Source organism: Platalea leucorodia (genome assembly GCF_965183815.1).
Source record: "Platalea leucorodia genome assembly, chromosome: 2".
Classification (NCBI taxonomy): Eukaryota; Metazoa; Chordata; class Aves; order Pelecaniformes; family Threskiornithidae; genus Platalea; species Platalea leucorodia.
In genome coordinates, this window is record NC_138824.1 from 3,730,551 (window position 1) to 3,756,351 (window position 25,801).

The 25,801-nt window shown below is 40.3% G+C and overlaps 1 protein-coding gene across 1 annotated transcript in view; it reads left to right on the forward strand.

Annotated features, from left to right (window-relative positions):
• ACER3 (alkaline ceramidase 3) overlaps positions 1–25,801 on the forward strand; it is a 62,698-nt gene that overhangs the window by 19,656 nt on the left and 17,241 nt on the right. The window contains exons 2-6 of the mRNA XM_082335728.1: positions 1,587–1,697; positions 9,779–9,831; positions 14,001–14,053; positions 16,222–16,303; positions 17,441–17,476. Of these exons, the coding sequence (XP_082191854.1) occupies positions 1,587–1,697; positions 9,779–9,831; positions 14,001–14,053; positions 16,222–16,303; positions 17,441–17,476 (335 nt within the window). The remainder of the gene's footprint in view (positions 1–1,586; positions 1,698–9,778; positions 9,832–14,000; positions 14,054–16,221; positions 16,304–17,440; positions 17,477–25,801) is intronic.

Here is a 25,801-nt window from a genome sequence, read left to right on the forward strand (position 1 = left end):
TTTAGAAGAGCTTGTTAGTTAACTAGATATGCTTCTGCTTCCTGTGTTCTGAAATAACCTTTTTTCTGTTTAGGTTTGAATTTTCTATAAACCTGTAAAGTATGGATCTTTGTTCCCGGAGGTGCTGTAACACTTTGGGGTTGGGTGTTCATAGTTTGGTAGTTTTCACTTTTCTTTGAGGGGGACCTTGGGACGTTGGACTCCTGAAAAATGGTGCTTGAATTAGGGGAGTGATTCAGGCATGGCTTGCTCACTCTTCTTCTTTGTTTTAGAAAGTGAAACTCTTCTGAGATTTTCTGCTGAGCAAAAAAGACAAAAATAATGGGGTTTTTTTGGCATCTCCGTAGCCTCATACATTGTCCTTTTCACTGAGATATTTGGAAATTAGAGTTTCAATTTTGTATATATTTAACTGATGGTGTGTGAAAGTGTGCAGTTTAATTTATGTAAGCAACATTCTGCCTTCTTCAATAAGATTTGCTCTTTCTCCCAAATTTCATGTCATTTTATTCTCATTACATAACCTTTATTCTCAAAATTATGATTTGTGGTTAGGCTAAAAAGCTGAATCTGCATTCCTTCTTCTGAGAAATGTACCGTTTCCTTATACTTCACTTAAACTTCTCAGTATTTCATTGTACTTTTGCATAGGCCAGGACAGTTTGAAAAAAAACATCTAAATCGGACCGGGAGAGTAGTCTTAAAGAAAAGAAAAAGAGAGGTTCCTTTATCTTCCCCGGTGCTGGAAGAGTCGTCATGCCCCCTGGTAGGAGAGCTGGGCTCTTGGCTTGTTCTTGCTTTCTCTGATCTCCGCAACACGTGTCGTTTTTTTTTGCGTTGCATCCCAGCTTCAGCAGGAGGGACGGAGAGCCGTGGTGTCTTGCTGAAGTTCAGGCTCTTGATAAGCTTTGACAGTTGCCTATCGTGCCGATCAGGAGTGGCTTCTGGCTGTTTGCTGTTCCTTATCGTACCCTCTTACAGTCTTTGGTCTTACGTGGTGAGCTGTGTTGTAGCATCCCATCCAGCGCGTTCTGGGTGTGCACGGTGACTAGCGCACTGACAGTAAAGACTGAACTGGCTTCATTTGGGAACGAGTCACTCGGTGACCTTAAAGTGTCTGAGGGGAGCGTGGAGGAGAGAGTTCCAAGAATAGGTTTAAGAAAAGAAAAAAAACCCAAACAAACAGCTCTTAAAATACCAGGCTTGAACTATTTGGGGCTTGTATCTCCTTCAGGAACTGGGTTTTAATTCACAAGCTGTGCAATCAAGGTAACTCTATGTTCCTTCCTCCTGCCAAGAAAGTAAGCACCATCTAAATCAAACCTTTTAGTTAAATTAGTATTTTAATACTATCCATACATGTGAAAAAAGTCAAAAGAGTTCAAATGTTCTTAGCCTTCAAGTACAACTGTGTTGTACCAAAAATTAACTTTGTATTATGTGTGAAAGCAGAAGACAACTTCTGAAAAAGCGTAGCTTTCTGGATGAAAACTGTTGAACCTGTGAGTGCAGCTTTATTTAAAGCTTTATTTAAAGCAGCCAATTCTAAATCTCTGCTTTTTTTTTTTTTTTCTCCTGTCCTACAGGGAACACAGTGAGTAACCTGATTTTCATTCTACCTCCAGTCTATGGTGCGATTCAGACCTATAAAGATGGCCTTGAAAAACGGTATTTAGCTGCATATTTGTGTCTTACAGGTATGTGTAAAACTTGGTTTGCTCTTTCGTTATAAAGAGAGCTCAGATGTGCAATGAACAATATCCAAATATTAATAAACCAAGTAGTTAAATCCAAATACTGTGTGTGAAACGTAAACCTCAATTTGTTACACTTGTTAATGTTTACAGAAAATTGGTATTTGTTGGAAGGACTTGAAGTTAGAATCCACTAAATAACTTTATGAGATTTTAAAGTGATCCTTTTCTGGCTTTAAGTCCTGCTCAGTGCATCTTAGCTTACTGTGTCCTTTTATGATGATTTACAGAAGATACCTTGTGCATTCTACTTCCAAACAGTTTCACGCTATATTAATATTTTTGTGACATTTGTATGGAACAGTAATAAAAGAAATGGCCAAGACCTCAAAGGAACTGGAAAAGCATTCTTTCATGAGTTTGAATTTGTTTCCAGTTCCTCTTTGGCATATATCACCCAACAACCTAGCTGTCATCGTGTCTGGGAAGTTTTGCAAGGATGGAGGAACAATGTGACATTCGTGCATAGGTGAACTACAGGGCAGACTGTTTTTTCTAAAATAGCAAAATCCAGAAAAGAACCAACTTCCTTTAAAACATTAATTATGCAACTAGAAGTCATGTTCCTTATGAGAAAAGATGATGTTTGAAGCTGGTTCAGATTTGGCAGTTGGGTCTTGAAGTAGATTTCACAGGATTTCTGTGTTTCACAGAATTTCTATGTTTGCTATAGCACCTATCTCTGTGGAGGCTATCTTTCCCAGGCTTCTCAGTGGTAAGAGATTGGTTTATTGTAAATGTTACTTCTAAGATTGGCATACTTATGTATTTAGACAAACATTGTCGAAAACCACATATCCATATGCTAAATGTATTCTCAATGCCAATTAAACTGTAACATATACTAGGTACATCTTCATGGCTTTTCAGTTGCGTCAGCTTTGCTGATACGTGTGAAAGATAAGCAGCAACAATGTACAGCTTTGGATGTTGTCTGAACACTTTCCAAATAGCCATTTGTAGGCTTTTTATGGTTTTGAGTAATTATTCATTTTTGTCTCGGTATAAAATAGTTTGGCAGAAGGAATTCTTGAAGGTCAGGGTTTTCTTTTAAAAAGACAGGGAAAGAAACAGTGCGTAAGCATTTGCTGAAGTTGACTCTTCGCATTTTCTTGAATCGAAGTATTCTATACTGCCATTCCTTCTAAACTAAAAAAAGAAATGTAAACCGCTGTGTTTGAGACTCAGGCTTCGCTGTAACTTGGGGCTGCCTCTGTCAGTGACGTTTCATGACGGACAAAGTGTGCCACTATCTGACCAGACTGCCAGGCTGTCACACCAAGACTGCCCTGAGTGGGCATTTCTCACGTACTGTTTAATGTTTAAAATGGTTTTTTTTAAAAAAAAAAAAAGTCTGTCTTTGATCACAATAAATACCACGGACTTCAGTTTTATACTGTTGTTGGTGTTCACGAAGGGGAGCTGAGCCTGCGCATCTGACAGCAGAGCTGGAGGGCAGTCCTGAGGTCCAGCTGGGCTCGGCTCATCTGCGACTGGGATGCCTTTGACTCCTGTCTGAAGTGATAAATGCTTGCATGGCTTGATTTTTATCTCCTATGTTGGAACCTGACATTAAAGGTCACTCCCAAAGCTGTTTCTCTTCTCTTTTGTCTCTGCTTCAGTATTCGTAGCACTGGACTGTTTTACAGCAGTCGAAAGGTGTAAAGGAATATAGAAGACTTTGTATTTTCTCAGTGAAAAACAGGAACAGGATGGTTTGGAATCACAAACCTCTTAACATTTGTTCTACTACAGAATAAAAGCAGCAAATGAGAGGATAAACAGAATTTTAAATATTGTTGAAATGGGCCAGGAACATTGGCATTCTTTCTGTGCATGTGACTGAATGGGATGCATACTGAAGTGGAGATAGACGAAGCATACAGAAATTTCTTTTTGTAAGAAAGTACCAGAGAGAATTCTTTCCCTTACAGTAATTTTATTTATTAACAGATTTCACTTTACTTATTTAATTTGTAACAAACAAGTATAGACTTAATCTGTAAAGGGATAGGGAATTTAATGCAAACTTCTGATTTCATTTCAGGCACCATGAATCATTACAGACCCTATAGCAGAGCTTCTCACTAGCTAGAAGTGTCTAAGGGTTGTTTTGTTAAAGTAGAAATTCTTTAACAATTCTGCTATGGAGATGGGGGTGGAAGGGAGGGCACTTTATTTAGGTTTTAACAACTTTGAATCATTACTGAGATTTTACAAGATGTTAAAAGACAGCTGTCAAAGCGGACATTAAAATTAAATCTGTTAGCATTTGAGAACATAAGAAGTGTTGTTTCGAGACATTATTTTGATCCAAATCAGCTGTTTCTTTTGGATGCTTCCAGACATTTAGCTGATTGTCAGTTCCTTTGTGTTCTACCACGGCGTGTTCAGTGCTTCACTTTATACCCCACAATTTCTTTTGTTGACATTTATTTCCTCTTTGAACCAAATGCATTTTGAATTAGGGAAGCACTGTTCATTTCACATACATGCTAAAATCCAAAGTTGGCAGGACAGAAAGGGGGATTTCTAAATAACTGTTCAAACAAATTTCATGTTCATACTGGTGCTGAGACTGAGTTGTGCTTTTCAGCAAGTTCTTTGAGATACAGCACACAGTTCTCAGCCTTTAATTCTGCTGCCTTTCAGCTCAAAGGGCATGTTGTCAATGAACTCACCAGGAACTGGATACGATTTTTAAGCTTTAGAGAACTATTTAATCAACCTATAAATTATGAAGAATCATCTTAAGCAATTACTTTAGCATGTTGCATCTCATGAAGTAGGTGGAACAAATCACCAGCCTGTCACTACCTCGAAGAATAAGCAGTTGTGTTGGGATGGTTCCTTGTGATGCTGTGGTATTGTATCAGGTTCTACCACGTGTGATTTCCTCGTGTGTCCTGGGAAGCTATGATTCCCAAATGGTTCATATTCTAGAAAGGTCTCAATTTAGAAAAAAGTTATATGTATATTTAAAAAAAAAAGAGTGTAACTTTTTTTTGGACCTAAGAATTAAGAAAAAGCAGTCGATGGAGTTATATACTTTATTAGATGCTTTCCTTGAAAATGGGAAGGATTGTTCTGGTTTGTATTTCTTTGGCCTGTTTAATAGGGCTCAGTCATTCAAGCTGTGCCAAAGTGGAGGAAAAAAAAGGACACACAAAATTTTCTACGTTAGACATAGCCATAGGAACTCGTAAAGAACTTACTAAACTTCATTTCCAGTGAAACTCTGTATCTGTGAAAATAGTTGTTAGAAGTCGAAGTTAATTCCCTTATTCTTACCTAACAGCTGTAGAGAAGGTGCTTGGGCCATGTCGCTGTTAGTAAATCAAACGTGCTCGGGAACATTCCTGAGTGCTGAAGCCAAGTAGCGTGGAACAGCCCCTGTCTGTTCGTCTCAGCCTCCGAACCAAGGTGACCGCATACGAATGCCCTGCTGGGCATGGGCCCTGGACTCTTCTGGCTGCTGGGCCGTGCCTGGGAGCTGCTCGGGGAAAGCGCTCGTTGGAGCAGGCCAAGTTCACGCCGCAGACTGTCCTAAGAATTCGCTAGCGCAGACGGTTGCGTTACAGTGTCTGGGAGCAGTCCCAGCCATGCTCGAGTTTCCTTGTAGAGCTGTACCCTTGGACCAACCAAGGTCTCTCCTGTCTCTTATGCTGTGGAAGGAAACCATTACAAAACAGTACAAATTGTTGATTTAATTCTGCTTTTTCATCTTGTTTCATTCTTTGACTGTTTATGATGCAGTATGTTGTTGTTTATCTTTAGTTCAGTTCTATCCTTGTAAGAAACCCCAGGTGGAATTCAGCTCTGGATTCAACACCTAAACGTGTGTGTCTGCCTGTGCAGAGGAGTCTGTCTCCCATTGCAGGCAGTAAACCCTAGAGAATCATTTGACTCATCCTAAAATATCCCTTTATATTTGGCCAGCTGAATTACTCTTTATAATGCCATTCTCTTTAGTGGAAGCTTTGACACCTAGTTCCTGTGTAGACACCTAAATAAAGGTGTTTGCATCTGGAGCATCATTCCTTCAGAATGTTTTCATACAGTGCATATACAGTTTAAATTCAAACCATGTCTATGAAATCCTAATAAACTGCTTTTTCTGTAAAGGTTTTAGGCTTATGATAAGAATTTTGAATGCTGATGGATAGTCTTGTATCGAAATGAATTATCACTGATTCTGTGATATTCCTGATTCCTCCTAAAACTATTGAAAAATTCGTGGGGGATATTTGTGTCCCTCTAGGGTTCAAGTCCTGAGAGTTTATATGGTTCATATATGGAGCTGGATCTCGTGTATAATGTCAGATTATTTCTAGCATGGATATTGCCTTGAAGTCTTTGACAGTGCCGAAGGACAGTGAAATAACTGTGTATGAAGTAAAGTCTGCAGATGCATTGCTTTTACATCATCACTAACACAACTGTTTTATCAACTGGCAGTAGCCACACATAGTCTTTGCTGCAGGACAAAAAAGACCACGTTAGTCTACATATAGCAGTGAACCTGACTTTGCATTTCCAGTCTTTTTAAGTGCTGTTCTGATCTCATAATATTGTGACTTAATGCATATTCTGTGCTTAATACATAAATTATGTATATCCCCTGTAACTCGAGAGGTTCGTTGATGTAAAAATGCTGAGTGACGTGTAGTATCTATGAACAGTGAGTTACAGTAGTTAGAAAGGAAATGGTATTGCTTCAGATGGTGTTAAAACTTCCCAACCGATGGGCAGCTTTTAGTGAGTTAAGCTCCTTTGCAAAAGGAAACGCCTAGAATGAAAACTGTAACCCCTGTGTACAAGATCAGGAGCAAATCTAGTCCTCGGTTTGGCAATGGCTGTATGGGAAAGTTGCTTCTATTGAAAATTGGTGTAATTGCGGTGATCGTGTTCACTCATATTTTGAAAAGTACAACGCTGGTAGGATGTCTCATTGCAGCGATGGGGTTTTTTTGAAGCAAATATTCCTTAGAAATGTCTTGATCCTGAAGTTATGTGATGAGAAGTATATCTAAAGATAGCTGCGTTCCTGAAGAACTGCAGGTAGAAGCTACACGTGAAGACATTTGAGCTTAAGTATTAAACGACTATTTACTGGAGACAAAGATGTCTCAAGCCCCTTGTAAGTTTACAGGTTAGACTTCAAGTGTGACAAAAAGGTAGTGTGCTCTGGGCATAGCTGAGGAATTAAAGATTTCCTTGCGATCCTTGGCGTGTGATAGGTGTTCCCTCTTTTTACTTTGCGATGTTTCCAGCACCGAACACTAACCCTGCATTGAGCCACGAGACAGCAGCTCTGACTAGCGCAGCTCTTGGCCCGGCGGGTGCGGTATTGGGTATTAGTTCCCTTCTGCTGAAGTTTAACGGGTATATAGTGATGTTGGTGACGCAGAGTACGACAGATGCTTCAGCTGCTACAGTTCAGTTCTTCATCTCCCACTGCAGTTTCCTTCTTCCTCCTTTTTGATTCATGAAGCTTTTTGCACAATTCTGTGTTAAGATCTAACGTATGCCAAAGGTAGCAATGAGAAACTTGGTTCTTAGCTCAGTCGATGTCTAGATGTAAAACATTTTTAAGTTATCCCTCTGCAATATAAAACATACCTTTTTAATGTAGGCCTCTGCAATAAGCAGGTATAAATGGGATACATAAAGAATCATAGTTTTATTCTTCAGTCTTCATTTAAACCATCTCTTCAAAAAGATGCTGTTGTGCGTAGTTACCACAGTAGTGTTTGAGGAAATGTTGTCTGTGCAGTCTTGAGAGGGAGAGTGTCATCTGATGACTAATCTAGTCATATTATTTCTAGTCATGTAACATCCCGGGTTATCTGCTGAGTGCACTTAAATACCAAGCAGACTGGACCGTGTTCATGAGCTCTGTCAAGATTGCAGCAAGCAGTATTACAGCCATTTCCAGTAGAGGTTTCTATTTTAGGAAGGACAGTATGATGAGTCCCTGTAAACTTTTCCTGTTTTGGATAACTATTTTCTTGCTACACAATATAGCTAAAGCATCGTGAAAGTTCGTAATCAAAGAAACTCCAAGTGCGATCATTGCACAGAAGCAAGAGGGTTTTTTGTTATTTTTAGAAGTTAATTGTAGTTGTGGGATTAATGACCTGAAACACTAATATCTGCAGCATTCTTGATTTTTGCTAAGACTGGAAAGGGAAAATAATTTAGAAATGACTGCTTCTAATCATACAGGAGGAAGGGGAGGAGTTCAGTAGCTGATTGTTGAGATTTATTAACCCCAATAACATTAATAAAAAACCCCACCAAAACCAACCAAACCAAACAAAAAAAAAAACCCTAACAACATATTTTGTTAATTTAAAATCAGTTGAAATTTCTTATGCAATGATTTTGCCCATATTTGAAAATTACACTTGTTACAAATTATAAGAGTTTGTATCATGAAGATACTGAAATCGCTGTGACAGCCAGGATAATGGATGGTACTGTTTTAATGATGATCTTAATGGGTTTTTTTCTTCAGAATGAACAGTAGTTGTAATATATTCTGTATACACAGAAAAATGGCTATGAGAATTTCTCATTAAAATCTCAATGAAGGTGAAAAACAGTTGGTGCTTATTGTTTGGAAAGATTTTTTAGAAGCAAAACAATTTAATCAGAACTTACAGAAGTGCATGTGGTTGTTTATGTTCTGGTAGACAGCCATGCTTAATTTTCCCAGAGAATTAATGACATTAAAGTATTTGGCAATACGTTTTTACGTGTAGCTGCGTTACGGTTTTATGCTTTAGTAAAGTTACATGCTTAGGTATTTCATTTCATTGAGCGTGTGTAGTAGTCACAATCCTAGTCTAATAGCATCTAAACAAACATCTCCAGACATGTCTATCAACTGTCTCGGGAATGCTTTACAAAACGTGCAGTTTGTTAGATAGAGGTCTGTTTGTGCATCGGCGGAATCGAGCTGTTGCGTGTAGAAAAGGTTATGTTCCTGCAGCAAAGCACAGCAGCCCTACCCAGCGATCAAGGCTTGAGTGCAAATTACTTGGATTTCTCTGAAACTAGAGTCTGAGGTAAAACATAATTTCCTGAAGGAAGACAAGACATCACATTAATGTCCTTGTTCTTGCAAAATAAAAATGAGCTGGTGCTTAATGAGAGTGTTTAACTGATAACATTTCAAAGTAATGAATGAGACATTAAATATTCTACCAGCTTTGCTCTGAACGGTGAAATCTAACTTCCAAGAAACATTGTCCTTGTCTGACTGAAAAAGCTGTGTATAGGCAAAGTATATATCTCATAAATTAATTTCAGAAGTAAATTCAGACTTTAAAAAGAAAGTATTTCAAATAAATAAAAATCATGGCACAGAAGGATGAGCTTCCAAGAAGAATGCTCAGAAACGGTGATCTCGTTTCACAAAACGAATCCATACTGCGTAGGTTTTGTTTGTTTGTTTACCCTGAATTTCTGGTTCTGAGTTCTAGCAGCAATTTATTTCTGCTTCTAGAGCTGACAAAAAGCTCCTTACAAAATTTACCTTTTAAAACTGGACAATAAGCAGAAATATCACAGGCTTTCGGGAGTACTAGCAGTTGAATGATGCTTTGCCTTATGGAAGGATTGAGACAGATAAATCTTAATGTACTTAAAATAAAAAAAAAAAAAAAAAAAAAAAAGAAGAAGAAAAGAAAAGAGAACTAGAATGGTAATATTCTATTCGTTCCAGGCTCCCTCCACTCCTGTCCTCATTGAGATTTCACCAGTACATAGGAGACAGTATTGAGAGGAGGGAAAGAGGATACCTCCCTCATCATCCCTCCAAAACCAAAATAATTCAAGGACGTCACTGATGACGAAAGTGTAAAGTAGAAGGCTGTGGAAAACTGGAGTTTTGTCCCTGAAATGGGATGCTGATGTTCTCATTTTTTTCCCCAGTAAAGTTCATGCATTTAATTTAATGTACCTGAAAGTTTTACATATAGACTTTTATGCTAACCGTAGTTTTGATTTGTTTTCAGCTGTGGGATTGGGATCTTGGTGCTTCCACATGACCCTGAAGTATGAAATGCAGGTGAGTATTGAGAAGGAGCTGTGAATCATTTTATGTGTGTATCTCGCTATATAGTCATATTGCCATTTCTTGACTAGATGAAACTCGGAGAACATGAGTTAATCTACCTTAAGTATCATTGTACGTGACTCCTGCTCTCAAGGAAAGAGTAGCGAGGGTCTTGTTTCATTAGATATTTCCCACAGATAAATATACAGGAGTATATACTTGCATCTAAAATAAGAACTATAATCAATTGCTTACGTTGGTAGAAGACACTTTATCCTTTGGGAAATCATCTTTCTACTCAAGTTGTTATTTTAAAATTCATACAGCTTTGGCTTAACAGCAAGCAGTACAGACTAGAGTTATTGTTATTTATTGTATCCTTTTTTTCATCTTAGTGTTTTCTGTTATGTTTTCTATTTATCTAGATGTACGTGTAGCATTAATACTGAAGTCAGTATCTTCTGAGTAGCAATACTTGAGTCTTCCTCTCTGTCTTTTATTCTCAAGTAGGTGATGTTCTGTGATAAATCACTGGGCATAAGGATTTGGTCCTGGTATTGCCTGTTTTCTAAAGGGACGCAAGGAGTCTTGTCCTGTTGTCCTGTTTCAGGTCTGAGAAGATTAAGGAAATTCATCTTTGAATTAAAGTCAGGGTGAAGTGGGATTCAGTTCAAAATTAAGAAACCTACATTTAAAAGTGTGTGCTGGAAGTCTGTGCTCCCACCGTCGTCAATGGAAATACATTTACGTCAGTGGAGTTCAGAGAGCCAGTCAGCTGGGCTGAATCACTCTCCAGACTCCGTTGGCAGTCTTAGCTTGAATAATATTCATTTGTCTGAATAGAGGTGTTCAGTGTCATTTTTAGACCCTTCAAGAGTTCTGTCTGGCCTCCAGCTGCCATCCCACAAAGGCGCAGGTCTCTTAGACACCCCCGTCACATCTGCCGGCTTTGGCTGGGTGTGTTAGAGATGACGGAGCATCTCAGGTGGCATTAGGCGCCTACGTCGTGGCAATGGAGTTCATTCCTGGATTTCTACTGATCACAGTAGGACCTGAGACACTGCACATGTGGACACCAAAAGTGAGGTGTCATAAACTTGAACTGAATTACAATCTGTAGTGATGTTTGCCTCCATAATGCTCTGCTTTATATCTCTGGCGTGTGCTGGAGACTGTCAGCCTCCATGAAGCATACTGTTGCCACCACGTAAGAATATTTGCTGCTTTTCTTGGTGTGAAAAAGGTGGTTTCTAGATCCTCCCATATATAGGTGTGATTTATCTATATTCTCTTCAGTGGTGAAACGGCCTTGAATTTCCACCATTTCATCTCTCTTCCCTCAGCTGCTTGTTCCTAACGCTGCCGGTGTTTCAAATCCTCTTTCTGACACTGATGCAGAGGTGAGCAAGGCCACCCTGAAACCCAGATCATTAAAGTCATCCGGACTTAAAACATTATGTGGGGTTTTTTTTTTTGGTTTGGTGGTTTGGTTTTTTTTTGTGTGTGTAGAGGCTATTTTAACCCAAGTCACTTTGATGCTACTTACCACGTAGTTCTGGTACAGAACAACTAAGGGGCCTGTGAACTGTGGTAAGTAAAGGGTGGGCAAGAGCGGATGAGAGGGGAGCAGGAATGTCTTGCATCATCTTTGCAACCGATGTAAAAGGCTTCGTGTGAGGCAGAGAAGGTACATTTATTATTTTGGCAGCCAAGTGAAATCCGCCAGTGGCCCATAGTTACTCTGATTGCTAGGTCACGAATCACCATAGAGGAAACAGTTCAACCCGTAAATAATCTTTTCTTGTTCATTTTATCTCTTGTTATGATTAAGAGTCATCATTGATAGCTGTTTGAAGAGATTTTTTTTTTTTTTTTTTACTTTCGTTTCACAATCTTAATTCTGTAAATGGTCAATTCAGATTACTTAATTAAGAGAAATGAGAAAGCTTCTGTTCTTGAAAGCAATTACTTAGAATACTTCTGAAGCAATCACGTCTCTTTTTCTCTTATTTTTATGGGAATGTGCTTGATTGTGCATTCCTCAAGAATCCAAAATGCTTATTTAACCAGCAAAATCAGCTCACAGTTTCCTTCTATCCATGTTTCTTCATTGTCATGTTCAGTCATGCTGTTGACAGTATTTCTGGAAGCATTAAGCCCTTTGGATACAGAAGCCATTGTCTTCTGCAAGCAAATTCTAACTTGGATCTTTTGAGAGGCTCTTTGATGTTACCGTTACGTCCCTGAGATGCTGCCAGCATATGAACTTAGTGTAATCAGCTGTCCAAATCTGAAAATTTTTGCTTTATTGTATTTCTTACTCTTTTTTTCCCCCGCTTTTTCGTTTATGAGGCCTTAAATGACTCATGCTCTTAGAGCTGCATGAATTAATCCTGCAGCTAATTCCTGTCAGACCTGGTAAAGCATGTCACTGAACTTATAAATGATAACTATTAGTATAAAGCTGAATTCAGCTATTGCTTCTATTTTTTCCTCTCTAAGGCATCACAGCAAAGATAAACTAAGGTGATGGCAAGGTGCCACCTAATCCACCTGTTAGCTTCAGCTGCCCTCTCTGTTCCTGATACTTTCTTTGTGCTCCCTGTTGCGGTCCCTGACCCTATAATGCACGGATTCAGGAATTTAAACCTTTTTCTGCAAGGTTAGTCGTGTGCCGGGTCGGCTGTTGGAGCGGGTTCGCCGTGGGTCAGACGAGCATGACCGCCTCACTCGGGAGAAGCGGTGGGAGGGTGGGTGAAGAAGCAAGACCTGCCCTTTCAGTGGCAGCGAGTCCGCGGATCTGTTCAGCAGGACTGTGAAACATTTCCTTAAGTTACTATGACCAAAACCACGAAAATCTGGTAGTTCACACTTGGAATAATACATCTCTCTCCTTCTGTAAAGAACTAGATCACTTTTTTTCCCCAATATGAAATTTCAAAACTAAAAGAAAGCTTTTGCCTATGCAATTAGAAAAATTCTCCCAGACCAAGCAGAATCAGGCTGGCTTTATAAAAGGGTTTGTGTAAGTTGCTATTGCTCTTAATGTGTCTCATTGTTCAGAAAAACACGGTTGTGAACTTGTTAAGTACCTTGTACCAGTAGTAGGAAGGTAATTTCTGTACAGGCACGGTCATCAACAACTGTCAGAGTGATGATGGAAAAAGATCAAAATCTTGTTTGCATCCAGTTCTTGTTTTTCTTAGGAGTGAGTCAAACCTGGTGTAACAATTCTAAGATGCTTAACTATTAACGTTTGCTTAACATGTTAGAAATCAGAGGCAGGGGATCTTCGCTGATCCATTTGTATGCTTTTGCATTTTCATGATTTTCAGTCCTTCGTAAGAGGAGGTAAGTTTAACTCTATATTCATGAGCTGAAATTTGTTAATGTTCTTTGAGAAAAGTTTTAGAAGAAAATGATGCTATGATTTTCCTCCCCCCATGATAAATAAATGGCAATTTTGAGTGTACCTGTTCTTGAGAAATCACCCGCCATTAAGGTGGCAAGTTCCTGGAGAAATAACTGGTTTAGCTGTAACATGCCAGTCTTCTCCCAGAGTATAAAAATTACTTTAAGACAATAAAACATTATATGGCATTCATAATTTGGGGAAAAAAAACGAAGAACCCCACAACAAATAAACAAACAAAACCACCCCTGTCTCTGAATGAAAACAATGTAAGAGATTTCCACAATTAGGAAGCAAACATGGAAGCGCATCGCAAGGTGCTTCCTAATGGGCTGAAGTTCTGTTTTATGTTATGGAAAAAATGTATTTCAGTTTCTCTGTGAGGTTTGTACAGAAGTAAGAAAATGCTACTGGCTGTATCGAGCAGGCTATAAATGGGGTGGTCTTATTCAATCTGACTTTACAAAACTAATTCTTATAAATGTTTCAAGAGGTATGAACAGTGAAAATGGCATGATTCTTCGAAGGCATGGGCTTTTTACGAAACATAATATTCAAAAGATTCAGAGTAATAAGCTTATTAATGCAGCAACCTTTCAGTAGTTGAGTAGGATTTGACGCGGCTGCATACTGAAGTACAGTCGAGAAAGTGGATATCCAAATGACTTAAAACCCCCTGTTTTCTTAAGACTTATTTCTCCTTAATTAACTTACACAAGCGTGTGAGTTAAAAATAGTTTTCATGTTTTGATGTCTCTGCTTTTTGTAGCTGTTGGATGAACTGCCAATGATATACAGTTGTTGTGTGTTTGTCTACTGCCTGTAAGTATTTGTTAAATGTTTTTTTTTCTGAATATTTATGAAATACTAACCTTGGAAATGTGGAATCTGTGAAGCCCAATCTAGTGTATAGCGAGGCTGACACTGAAGCCTTTACTGATCTTAGTGAGATCTCAATTTTGCTAGCAGTACAGCATTATGACTTGGCCATTAGAGCACCAGGCTGGCTTTAGTCATACTTTTTGCTAATTCAGAGATGTTTTACCAATGTTTGTTTAGCAGAAGAAAAAAAAAAAAACACCTTCTTGTTAAAGACTTTGTATAGTATACAACCAGAGCTCAGTGTCACTTGCTATGTAAACAGCAGACATAATAAAATCAACTTCAGTAATGTCTACAAAATTATCAGCATTGTAATTTCTTTGAGCTGTATTTCTATGATGTAGTCTGACTCCAAATGCAAATTTCAAATTTCTGGTTAAACCTGCTTTCCACTCATCTGGAAAATTAAAGAAAGAAGATTTTATGAAGAGTTGAGTGCATATTTTGTGGAGAGTGTCTTGGAACACGCATGGCAGCTTAATGCCATGCCAGGATGTTTTCTCCCATTTAATTTCAGGAGCAATGTAGCATTTGGCGACTGTAAAGATACCGTAAGTTGGCTTTTTCTTGCCTGTTGCTGCAAGGCCTGGATTTAACATGATTTGTTCTGTCACTTGGAAAATCCAAATGATAAATCAACTTGTTGCAGACAAAAAGACAAAAAAAATTGTCTTTTTGCTTTTGAACACGTCAAATATTCAGCCGTTGAAAATTGGAATATCTTCGGTGAAGGTTACTGGTAGCTGGCATGGGAGATGGGATGCTACAGGACTAAACCGACATCTGTGGAAATTACCATCAGTTTGTGAATCGTACATTAGTATGATTTGTGGAAACTCAGGACCAGAATCATAATGCCTCTGTTAGTGGAAATATTTTCATTATAGCTCCCTATCTCTTTGAAATTGCCTTTGCATTTATTTTGTCTGATTTGAATGTGATTGGGGAAAAGGATGAGAAGTGGCTATAAAAATCTGTTTGAAAAAATAATCGTGCTTATTTTGTGCAATGGTTACTCTATTATCTTCAAAAGCACTGAAGTCTGTTACTGCATTTATAGCTCTAATAAGATTCTGTGTTTGGTAGTAATTAAAATGTTCTGAAGAATGAGCTAATGCTTAGTTTAGGAGGCCTTTAATAATCTTTTTGGTTTTCTTGAAGGTGGGTGGCGGGGTGGTTCTGCACAGGACATTCCCTTATACATCACTCAGTCCTACTGACGCTCAAGCTGTGTAACGCCTTGGGCAAGCCATTTTGCAATCTGGCACGTTGTGCTGTCAGATATGCCTACATGTTTTTTCTTTGTTTCCTTTTATTCATCCATCATGGTGTCTGTTTCCAAAAGTTTATAAACAAATAAAGTAGGCAGATGTAACTTGGAGTTCTATAGACAACTTCCTTTAGCCCTAATGATTTTGTGCTTCTCAAAGTTCATTTTTTGTTGGTTTTTTTTGACCTTTTTTCTGATGTAGATGTGGTCTGGGATGTGTGCGTATGTAATTTCATCACAGCTGTGACTGAAGTGTTGCGTAGAGATTGCGAAGCTAATTTCAATTAGTTGTTTTACATACTGGGAGCTATTAGCTGTTTTTACCTTCCACTTCTACTCATACCCAATCTAGCAAATTTACTGCACTGTGGCTGTAGCAAAGCCATAAACAATCTGCATTTTAACAGATCTCGAGAGTTCACTGTTTTGTAAGGCAGGCCCTTTCCCACGCTGCCTTTAGCTCACAGATGTAATGTTTTTTGGCAGCTGTATTGCATTTTAAACTCATTTCTAACTTGCCATCCATTATCACCCCTTAAGCACCTTCTGAAAACGCTTCTGCTTCTCAGACTTTTTCTGCTGGCTGGGTTAATTTTGTATATGCATGAGCTTATTGGGGTTTTCTGCACTAGATTTTTTTAAAAAACACTTATTGGTAAAAGTGTGAATTTTTTTATTAAAATGACACATCTTTATTGGAGGAGCTACAATTTCTTGAAGGGCCTAAGACTCATTTGGATCAATTTTCTCACGAATTTTGTTATAATATACCTTGAAAAATGTGTTCTTTATACGGTAAGTGATGAATGTTATCACTCTCCTTTATGTTCTGTTCCAGGTATGAATGTTTCAAGTACAAGAACACAGTCAATTATCCACTCCTTTTCTTATTAATAACATACAGCTTCGTAGTCAGCATAGTAAGTAACTTTTTCTAATACAGCATTTTGACCTGTAGGTTGATGGTTTTCCTGCCAGTGAAGGAGCGTTACACAGGCAGTACTGAATCTCTCTCACTTCCAGTCAACAAGGACAAATTATTCTTTTGTTGGGAAAATTATGTGCTGGCCAGAGATGAAACCTTTCTATCTAAACCACTGTAGAGCATAAATGAAAAAGAAAAGCAGTAATACAGTTGCTAGAATAGGAATGTGAGAGAAACAGTCGCTGTTGACTTGTTATGAGACCTCGGACAAGCTGCATTCTTTATCTTCCCTCACTTTAATTCATCTACAGAAATGAGAATAATCCTGCTCAACAGACTGCAAAAAGTGAACTGTGATACACAGTCCAGGATATCGACTGGTGTTTTAAAACAACAGTCAGAATAAGAAAGGAACTTAGCTGTTAAAAAAAAGGGAAGAATTTTAACTGTGTCGTGGCTAACTTGATTCCCTTTCTCAGTGCCATGTGCTCCCTTTATAAATAAAAAGTTTTTTGCTGGCTGTCAGCCACAGATGGAATCTCCTTCATTATTTTTATCGATAACCATTTCTTAAAAAAAAAGTGTTATAGGTCATCTTCTGCCTTCAGAATACTTGCCTGTTCTCTTCTTTGCCTCCTAAAATTTTTGACACTTGTGACACATTATGCCTAAAGTCTAGGGCCCTTCTCTCTTCAAAAGCAGAAATTAAATGAACTGCATTAATAACAGGAAGAACTACTAACTTTTTGTAAAATGAGTTGAAACGGTAAAGCATTGTCAAAAACATTAATAATAGCAAATCGAAGTAGAGTACATTTGCTTCTTGCAATGCACATCGAGAATGTGCCTGGTAATTTCTGCATCTTAATTGTTTTTGTATGTGCTGCAACTCTATTAAATGAGGAGATTTTAGATGTTAATGTCTCTATTTGTGCTTCTTAATTTAAAATAATTCCACAGTTAAAACCTCAGGTTTTGCCAGAGGAAACTTCAAATGTTTAATCAACTTTAATGGTGCCTGGATAGGCACTCATGTCTTGATTTTAACAGAACAAGTCTTAGCAATATTTAGATGAATAATGTTATGATCGTTCTCTGTTGCAAATTACTTCTCTTTTTTTAATCTTTCCAGATTTACTTAAATTTGAAAGAGCCTGTATTCCATCAGGTAAATCTTGCTCTGTTGGAGAAGCTAATCTTGTTTTTAAACTATGCTGTTTTATTGAAATGTTTTATGGGATTTTATAGCTGCCAGGAAGATGGAAGGCAAGCACAATTTGCCTTTTGCTTTTTCTTGAAGGAGTATTGCTGCCTGTCATGTTGCCATCCTATAACTTGGTGACCCGAAAAACTAGAATAGTTTAACGTGTGTTGTGTTTTAGCATTTGACCTAATATTTTACAGTTGTTTTTTTTTTATCAGCGGCAAGTGTAAGGAGGTGACCCTCTCTATGGGCTAAGGTGTGTGTGAGAGGGAGGGCTTAATGAGTCCTTGTCCGCTTCTTTCCATTAGCGGCTGCGGTGAAACTATGACCTGACATCGTAACGTGGCTTGGGCGACTCAGCACCATGTTCTTCTCTCCACTTTAACATATTAGTTCTGAGGTTTTTTAACTACTCGATTTTACTTTGTGTAAATTCAAGCTGAATTTAAACACAGAATGTCTTCTAGGGTTATGTAGCAAACTGGTTGTTATGGTCCTACAGGCTTAATGGCACGTTTGGTACAGGTTCCTTTTGTGGCAGCTGAAGAGTATTAATATGCATCCACTGCCTGTGGGGACAGGACTTGTATCACTTGTCTCTTCACAGAAGGTTAGAAATCATGCTCATTTATGTATGCCATGAGTAGTTTTCCCTCATTTATGATTTTTTGATTAGGGATAACAGCTGAAAAATTGCCAAGCAAAAGCACTGAGCTCTTTGCAGGACAGAGCTTTAAAGCCTTAATTTCTGAAATTGGTAGTGCCATTGCTTGTCAAAAGGAGGATGAGGAGAAGGCTGAGGTACTTAATGCCTTCTTTGCCTCAGTCTTTAATAGTCAGACTGGTCATCCTCGGGGTTTTCAGGCCCCTGAGCCGGGAGATGAAGATAGGATGCAGAGTGAAGAGGTGGCAGTCACCAACCTGCTCCTCCACCTGGATGCTCACAAGTCCATGGGGCCGGATGGGATCCACCCGAGGATACTGAGGGAGCTGGCAGAGGAGCTGGCCAAGCCTCTCTCCACCACTTATCAGTAGTCCTGGTCAACCGGGGAGGTCCCAGATGACTGGAAACTTGCAAATGTGACACCCCTCTACAAGAAGGGTCGGAAGGAGGATCCGGGGAACTACAGGCCTGTCAGCCTGACCTTGGTGCCGGGGAAGGTCATGGAGCAGGTCATCTTGAGTGCCATTATGTGGCACGTGTGGGACAACCGGGGGATTGGGCTCAGCCAGCATGGGTTTATGAAAGGGAGGTCCTGCTTCACTAACCTGGTCTCCTTCTATGACAAGGTGACCCGCTTGGTGGATGAGGGGAAGGCTGTGGATGTTGTCTACTTGGGCTTTAGTAAGGCCTTTGACACTGTCTCCCGTAGCATTCTCCTGGAGAAGCTGGCTGCTCACGGCTTGGATGGGTGCACTCTGCACTGGGTTAAAAACTGGCTGGCGGCCGAGCCCAGAGCGTGGTGGTGAATGGAGTCAAATCCAGTTGGCGGCCGGTCACAAGTGGTGTCCCCAGGGCTCAGTGCTGGGGCCGGTCCTTTTCAATATCTTCACTGACGATCTGGATGAGGGGATCGAGGGCACCCTCAGTCAGTTTGCAGATGGCACCAAGCGGGGTGGAAGTGTCGATCTGCTGGAGGGCAGGAAGGCCCTGCAGAGGGACCTGGCCAGGCCGGGTCGATGGGCCCAGGCCAACTGTATGAGGGTCAGCAAGGCTCAGGGCCGGGTCCTGCCCTGGGGGCACAACAACCCCAGGCACCGCTGCAGGCGTGGGGAGGAGCGGCTGGGAGCTGCCCGGCGGGAAAGGGCCTGGGGGTGCTGGTCGACAGCCGCTGGACATGAGCCAGCAGTGTGCCCAGGTGGCCAAGAGGGCCAGTGGCATCCTGGCTTGTATCAGGACCGGTGTGGCCAGCAGGAGCAGGGCAGGGATGGTCCCCCTGTGCTGGGCACTGGTGAGGCCGCCCCTCGAATGCTGTGCTCAGCGCTGGGCCCCGCACCCCAAGGCGGCCCTGGAGGGGCTGGAGCGTGGCCAGAGCAGGGCAGCGAGGCTGGGGCAGGGGCTGGAGCACAAGGCTGGGGAGGAGCGGCTGGGGGAGCTGGGGGGGCTCAGCCTGGAGAAGAGGAGGCTGAGGGGAGCCCTCATCGCTCTCTGCAACGGCCTGAAAGGAGGCTGGAGCCGGGGGGGTCGGTCTCTGCTCCCCAGGAACAAGCGATGGGACGAGAGGGAACGGCCTCAAGCTGCGCCAGGGCAGGGTTGGGTTGGGTATGGGGAAAAACTTCTTCCCCCAAAGGGCTGTCAGGGCCTGGCCCAGGCTGCCCAGGGCAGGGGCTGAGTCCCCATCCCTGGGGGGATTTAAAAGACGGGGAGATGTGGTGCTTGGGGCCATGGTTTAGTGGTGGCCTTGGCAGTGATAGGTTAACGGTTGGACTCGATGATCTTAAGGGTCTTTTCCAACCTTAACGATTGTATGATTCTATGAAAATGTGCCTGCTGCATCAGCAGCTGTAAAAATGATACGTGATTCCTGGTGGTGGATTAGTGAAGCACTGATGAATAAAATAAATTCCCAGCTGCTCCAAATAATCTCTCCTAGAAACATGAATTTACTCTACCTATAGATAAAAAGAGAAACTTTCAGTGTCTTTCTGATAACGTTAATTAAATCCTTTCTTTTTTCCCCCTACTTATATTTCTGGCAGGAGGATACTGGCTGGGGTGAAAGCAGCAATTTGATTCTTTTACTGAGCTGGTTATAACTAGTTTTGAATGAAGTGACTTAAAGTAATTTTGTTAACAACAGTGGCAGAATTTACTACTGATATTGGACTTTTATTTCTTTAATCAATTATCTACTCAACCTACATTTATTGCAATAAATACATCACAGCTTCACTGTACTCCAGTTTGATGCATTGGCATAGGTATTGTCCCAGGCCACAGATACTAAGATGACAGATACTAGGACTTGTCGGGAAGAGGGAAATAGGGGAACTTTAAACTGTTGCCCCAGACCTTTAATTTTTTGCATTTGGTTTCTCTTAGGTTCAGAATATGAATTCCCTGTTATAATTTATACGTGAGGAATCAATGTAGAAAAGATTTAGGCCCATAAAAGTGCTGGACTTTTTACAACAACTCTTTCCAAATTGATTTTTATGGAGTACATACAGTTATGGCCAAATTCCAAACGTTCAAGTAGTGCACTCGTTTTTTCACAGTCTTTGCCAAATATGTTGTAAATCCAGAGGAAACATTTCTCTGACTGCACAGCTAAGCAAGGTTATTTTCTTAATACTTGTTCTTTACGTTAGAGTGCACCAAAAAAAAAAAAAATCTCAGTATAATTTCAGTAAGTATTTTCCAATTGAATGGCTTGCATAGACTTGAAGTAAAGTTAAATATGCTCATGCAATCATAGTTTAAATCACAGTCTCAGTCCCTAACTGTATTGGAAAGCAGCATCAGGACATGAAGCAGCATTTGATTCCTCTAGGTATTTGTCTGTGATCATCATCATTTGTCAGCCTTGCAAAAAGGGGAATAACTACATGGACAGTTTTATATTGTTCATTGTTTCAGTGTGTTTTTTTCCCTGAAAGGAGAGCAATAAGAATGGAAAAGGATCCTATTATATTTAGTTGCCAAGATCCAAACCTCATTTTTCAGTGAATTACTTTCTACTTTCCTTCCCAACTTAGGCTCATAAATTGGTTACTGCCAGCAGGGCATGAAGGGGATTTCAGTTTGTTATTCATGGCACAGTGGTAACAGAGACCAGCTTCTTTTTCTCCATCCACATATTGGAGATCTTTAAGGGATGTTTAAGGAGTGCTTTAACCATAGGAAGGATGAGATGCACGTTTTGGTCAATTGGAGGCTCCACATCATTAGAAGGAAAAAACCATTTCCCTGCCTGACAACTGATGTGGTATTTTTTGCAGCTTCATCAATTAAATGAAAGATAGCAGTGGCCTTTACAAGCATGTATTGTCTTGTTTATGTCAAAATCTCTCAGGCTAGAGCACTATTATTACCTAATTTCCATGGTGCTAAACAAGCCTACATCCCAGTTTCCTCGTTGTTTTAAAGCCAGCATCATTGTCAAAGAAAACAGCTATGCCTCTCCCCTCTTTCCCACCTGGCACACAAATTTACTCTCTGATCTGAATTTGATTGGGGAACTGAACAGGTTAAAACTCTCCTCAGAATTAGTTTTAAGTCAGATTAGTTGCTCATCCCTGTTTACCGCACGCGTATTTGTGCTTACACAAGGAAGGGGGTGGGGGAAGGCTGGCTGCTGGTGTGGAGTGATCCATAGACGGACAAATATAAGGTGGCACTGGAAATACAAGAAATTACCATGGCAGTTAAATTTTTAGACTCAGGTCTCACAAGTAGCCTTCTTTCTAATATGATACAGCCTAGAAAGCTGTCACCTACAAAACATTGTTTTCCATCCTGATTTGTTTACTTGCTACGTACCATATGCTGGCTATACACTTGTAGTGATCGAAAACCTCGTTCAGCTAGTGGGCCAAGTCATGTGAATAATGAAATAGATCTAAAAACCTGTTTCATTTGCATAGTCATCTGCTGCAAGAGTTTGAAGCAAATTTTAAGCAAACAAATAATTAGAAGGTCAATAGAAAATTAGATTAAATGTTCAGGCTAACCTGATAGCTTTTTTTTTTTTTTTTTCAGCTGTTTCTTCTGCATTAGGAAATAGGATTTAAAAAAAAGTCTTTTGTATAGACATTCCAGAAATGTTGTTATGGTGTCCCATGAGAAACTAAGCAAGCTGGAGAAGTAGATCATATGTGAATTGCAAATAGGGTACGGGAGTGACTAAAATGACTAAAGGAGATGGTGAAAGTTAGTCTCAGTCTGGACTTTCTCAAGATCAGTAGTGGGACTGTTTTTATTTAATGACCTGTAGCAGGAAAAAGAGTCGTGTACTGCTGATATTTGTGATGATACAAAGTTCAGAGGCATCCCTGAGTACAGAGGAGGAGATGAAGAAAGAAATGGGGAGAAATGGGAGACCTGGAGGACTAGGATGGCAAATGATTCAAAATGGAAGAGCATGCACTGATGGGCAAATACCAACTGTTCTTGTTCTAAACTGCGGGCAGATCACCAAAGGAGGGAGTGAGTGCCTGGGTGTGTTCGCTAATCACAACATAACAATATGACCAGTGAGTTTTCTGCAACAGTGATAGAAGAAAATACAAGTATTGGATTTACCAATGGAAGTGACTTTGGGTAAAAAGGAGAGAGTGAGTGTGGGAGAAAAAGGGTATTTGATTTGCCTCCGTGGAAAAATTAAGTAAATTGTTCTCCATGGGTGTTTTAAATATACAAATGCAAAGAAAGAAGTGAAATCACTATGAAATGTGTATGTAGAAGTACATATGAGAGCCTGAAACTGCATGAAAAAGATGTCATGTCAGGGTACAACCTGTTCAGACTTACAGGACTCCCCATTTGGGGAATCGCTGTGGACCCACTTGAGGTCCTACAGCTCTCCAGAGTCCCTCCTGCTGCTAAGGCAACAGTTAGTTGTAGGCTTGTGGCTTAATATATCCTGCCTTTTAGTGAAACATGTTGTCTTAATTTCTACATGTTCAGGTTGCCAAGCAGTCTGTCAAAAATGACCTTTTCGGGGCTTGTCTTCACCACAGAGCTTTTTCTACTTGGGCATTATCCTGCTGAAGACTAATTTGAGTGACATTTCACTCTCTTACACAGCTCGTTTGGGGATGTCTTCCAGAAAGCAAGTACAGCTTTCATTCTGGCTAGTACTTCTACCTGCACAATAGCTTAGGGAATGTGGAAGGACGTTCGGACTCTCCAGAGGATCAGCTCTACAAGACATTGAAGAAGCAGCTCCGTTTACGGCTGCAGACAGTGTCCCAGAGGCTGTGGAGAGCTGCTCCGAGCCGTGCAGCAGCAGCGGCTTGTCTGTCGCTTTGCCATCGCGTACGTGCATCTAAACAGGACCAAAGCAAGTGATCCTGAATGAGTTCATTCAGGAGCTGTCAAGGCAGCCTGTAGTATTAAACAGCCACAACTATGCTGAGTTACTCGGTGTTTCAGTGTCATTGTGGGCATTGTCCTTCCTTTTTCTCTCTGCTCAGATTTCTTTTCCAGAAATCGAAGAACGTGTAGAAGTCCGTTTTCTTTGTTGTAAATTGCAAATACAGTTCCCAACTTCAAGTACTTAGCCTAACTATCATTTGATAGCTGGTTGGTATATTAATAGACAAGCAGTGGTTGCCAAGAAGCCAAAATCTCTCAGCGCGGTTCCCAATGTCTATACTAATATTTAAGGCTGATAAATTGACTTTATTAACCAAGGGTGGGCAGAAGGCCAGGAGCAGAGGAAACAGAGAAGTAGAAATAACGGGCTGTTGCTGCTTTCTGTACTGGAAGGGTAGATGAAGAACCAGTTTCGTATGCTCCCCCCAGTGTGGAGTACCAACCTTGCCTCCAGCTTGCATAAGAAGTGAATCTATATGATTTGCTTAACTGCCTCCACATCAAAAATGCTGCCAAACACTGAGCCCTGCGATGCTCGCTTCCCATTTGTGAATTAGAAGGATGTTCTTCCTATTTGGCCTTCTTATCAGGTAATCCACTGTGTATTAATAAGACTTGGGGGTTTTCCCCATTGCAAAGATATGGGCTTCAAAGCTGAAATACATGCAGCTTTATTTACGTCTTAAACAGCGAAGAGGGAACTGTCTAGTGGTAACAAAAGATTATGAGATTCTGCCGTTTCCTTTTGTTGCAGTTGTAGTGCAAGGGTGTTCTTTGGCTTACAATTTAAAGGCACCGTGAGACAAAATAGCACAAAACTGGCTTGGGTTTTCATCTGTCACTGAAGTGATGTTAAAGAGGAGCAAAGGGAGCTAAAGGAGTTGAACAATTTGAGTCAGCTTGAAAAAGGCAGGCTTTTTTTTTTTTTTACTTTATACTTTATCCTTCTTTGGGTGGCTGGATAATACCTAACCAATTTTTGGCATGATGAAAATAGTAAATCCATGGGTGGTAAAGGAGTAAAAGCACCGCTCCCAGAAGTATAAACGCAGTTGTGTAGCTCGGTTTATAGGCCTCTAGTAAGAAACAGCTGTAGCGAGACGTGCAGCTACAGTCTCTGCATATCGCAGCAACACCTCCTCGATGCTTGCCTTCGGTGTGAGGAGGAGGACTGGAGCATGCAGAGCAGAACAGTTTGTTGTTCCAGTCTTTCACAGGCTTTTAAACACGAATGTGTTTTACTGCTAACAACCTGTTTGTGTGGGGGAGCGGAAAAGGCAAGAAATTGAAGTGTCAACTGTGGGCATATTTTTCTTCAGTCACTGCAAGGTTCTTTTGATTTTTTTCCTTCCTCCCTCCATTAAGACTGTCCTCTTCTGCAAGCCATTAAGCAACTCACTAGGAGATACCAAGCCAGAGGCTCTACAAAGAAAGCTTTTCTTGGCTTTTGCTCTTTCCTGCTTTTAGCAGCTGCTGCAAAAAATTGCATTTTTAGCCTGTGTTTTACCTGGGCTTTGGGCTGCCTATAAGCCATCTTTCTCTAGGCATAGTCTGACACTGTTTAACTCCTTGTACGAAGAACCCAAGAGCAAATCGGATAAAAGCATGAAGGTGCTCACACCCCAAACGAGTATGATAGAAATTTCTCTTCGTGGGTAGGTTTTTCCTGTGTCTCTGCTGCAGAAGAGCATTTTAGCAACGGAAATTGTAGGCAGGAGGAGATCGGCAAGGAAAGGCCATCAAACTGTGATTTGGGTTCCAGAGGAGCCTTTCCATGAGTTTCTTCCTCTGTGCCATCCCTCTCTTAGAATAAATTACTGAATTTGATTAGGAAAACGAAACAGGCTGTTTTAAATGAGACTGATGAAGTAAAATGGCATTTAACTTTTAAATTAGGCTGTATTTGTTACATGGTGGGGTCTTTCTAGGCAAAATGTCAGTGATGAAGAATTACACCAGCATGCAGCACCTAGCACACCTGAGCAGTCCCCTTTCTGCCTTTAGCTTGGGACTGATTAGTACTTGATACTCAGGCTGTGTCTAGTGGGTTTTGTTGGTTTTTAGGGTTTTTTTTTCCCAATTTATGTGCTGTACCCCAGCAAGGCGACTGGAATTAGCTAACAGTTTTGTATAAAGTACAAGCCAGAACCAATTAGCCTTTCAAATAGTTTTGCTTTGTTTAGCTCTACAGAGCAGAACACACAGTAGTAGCAGTTTAGTTACTGAAGTTATTTGATCTCACTCTGAAT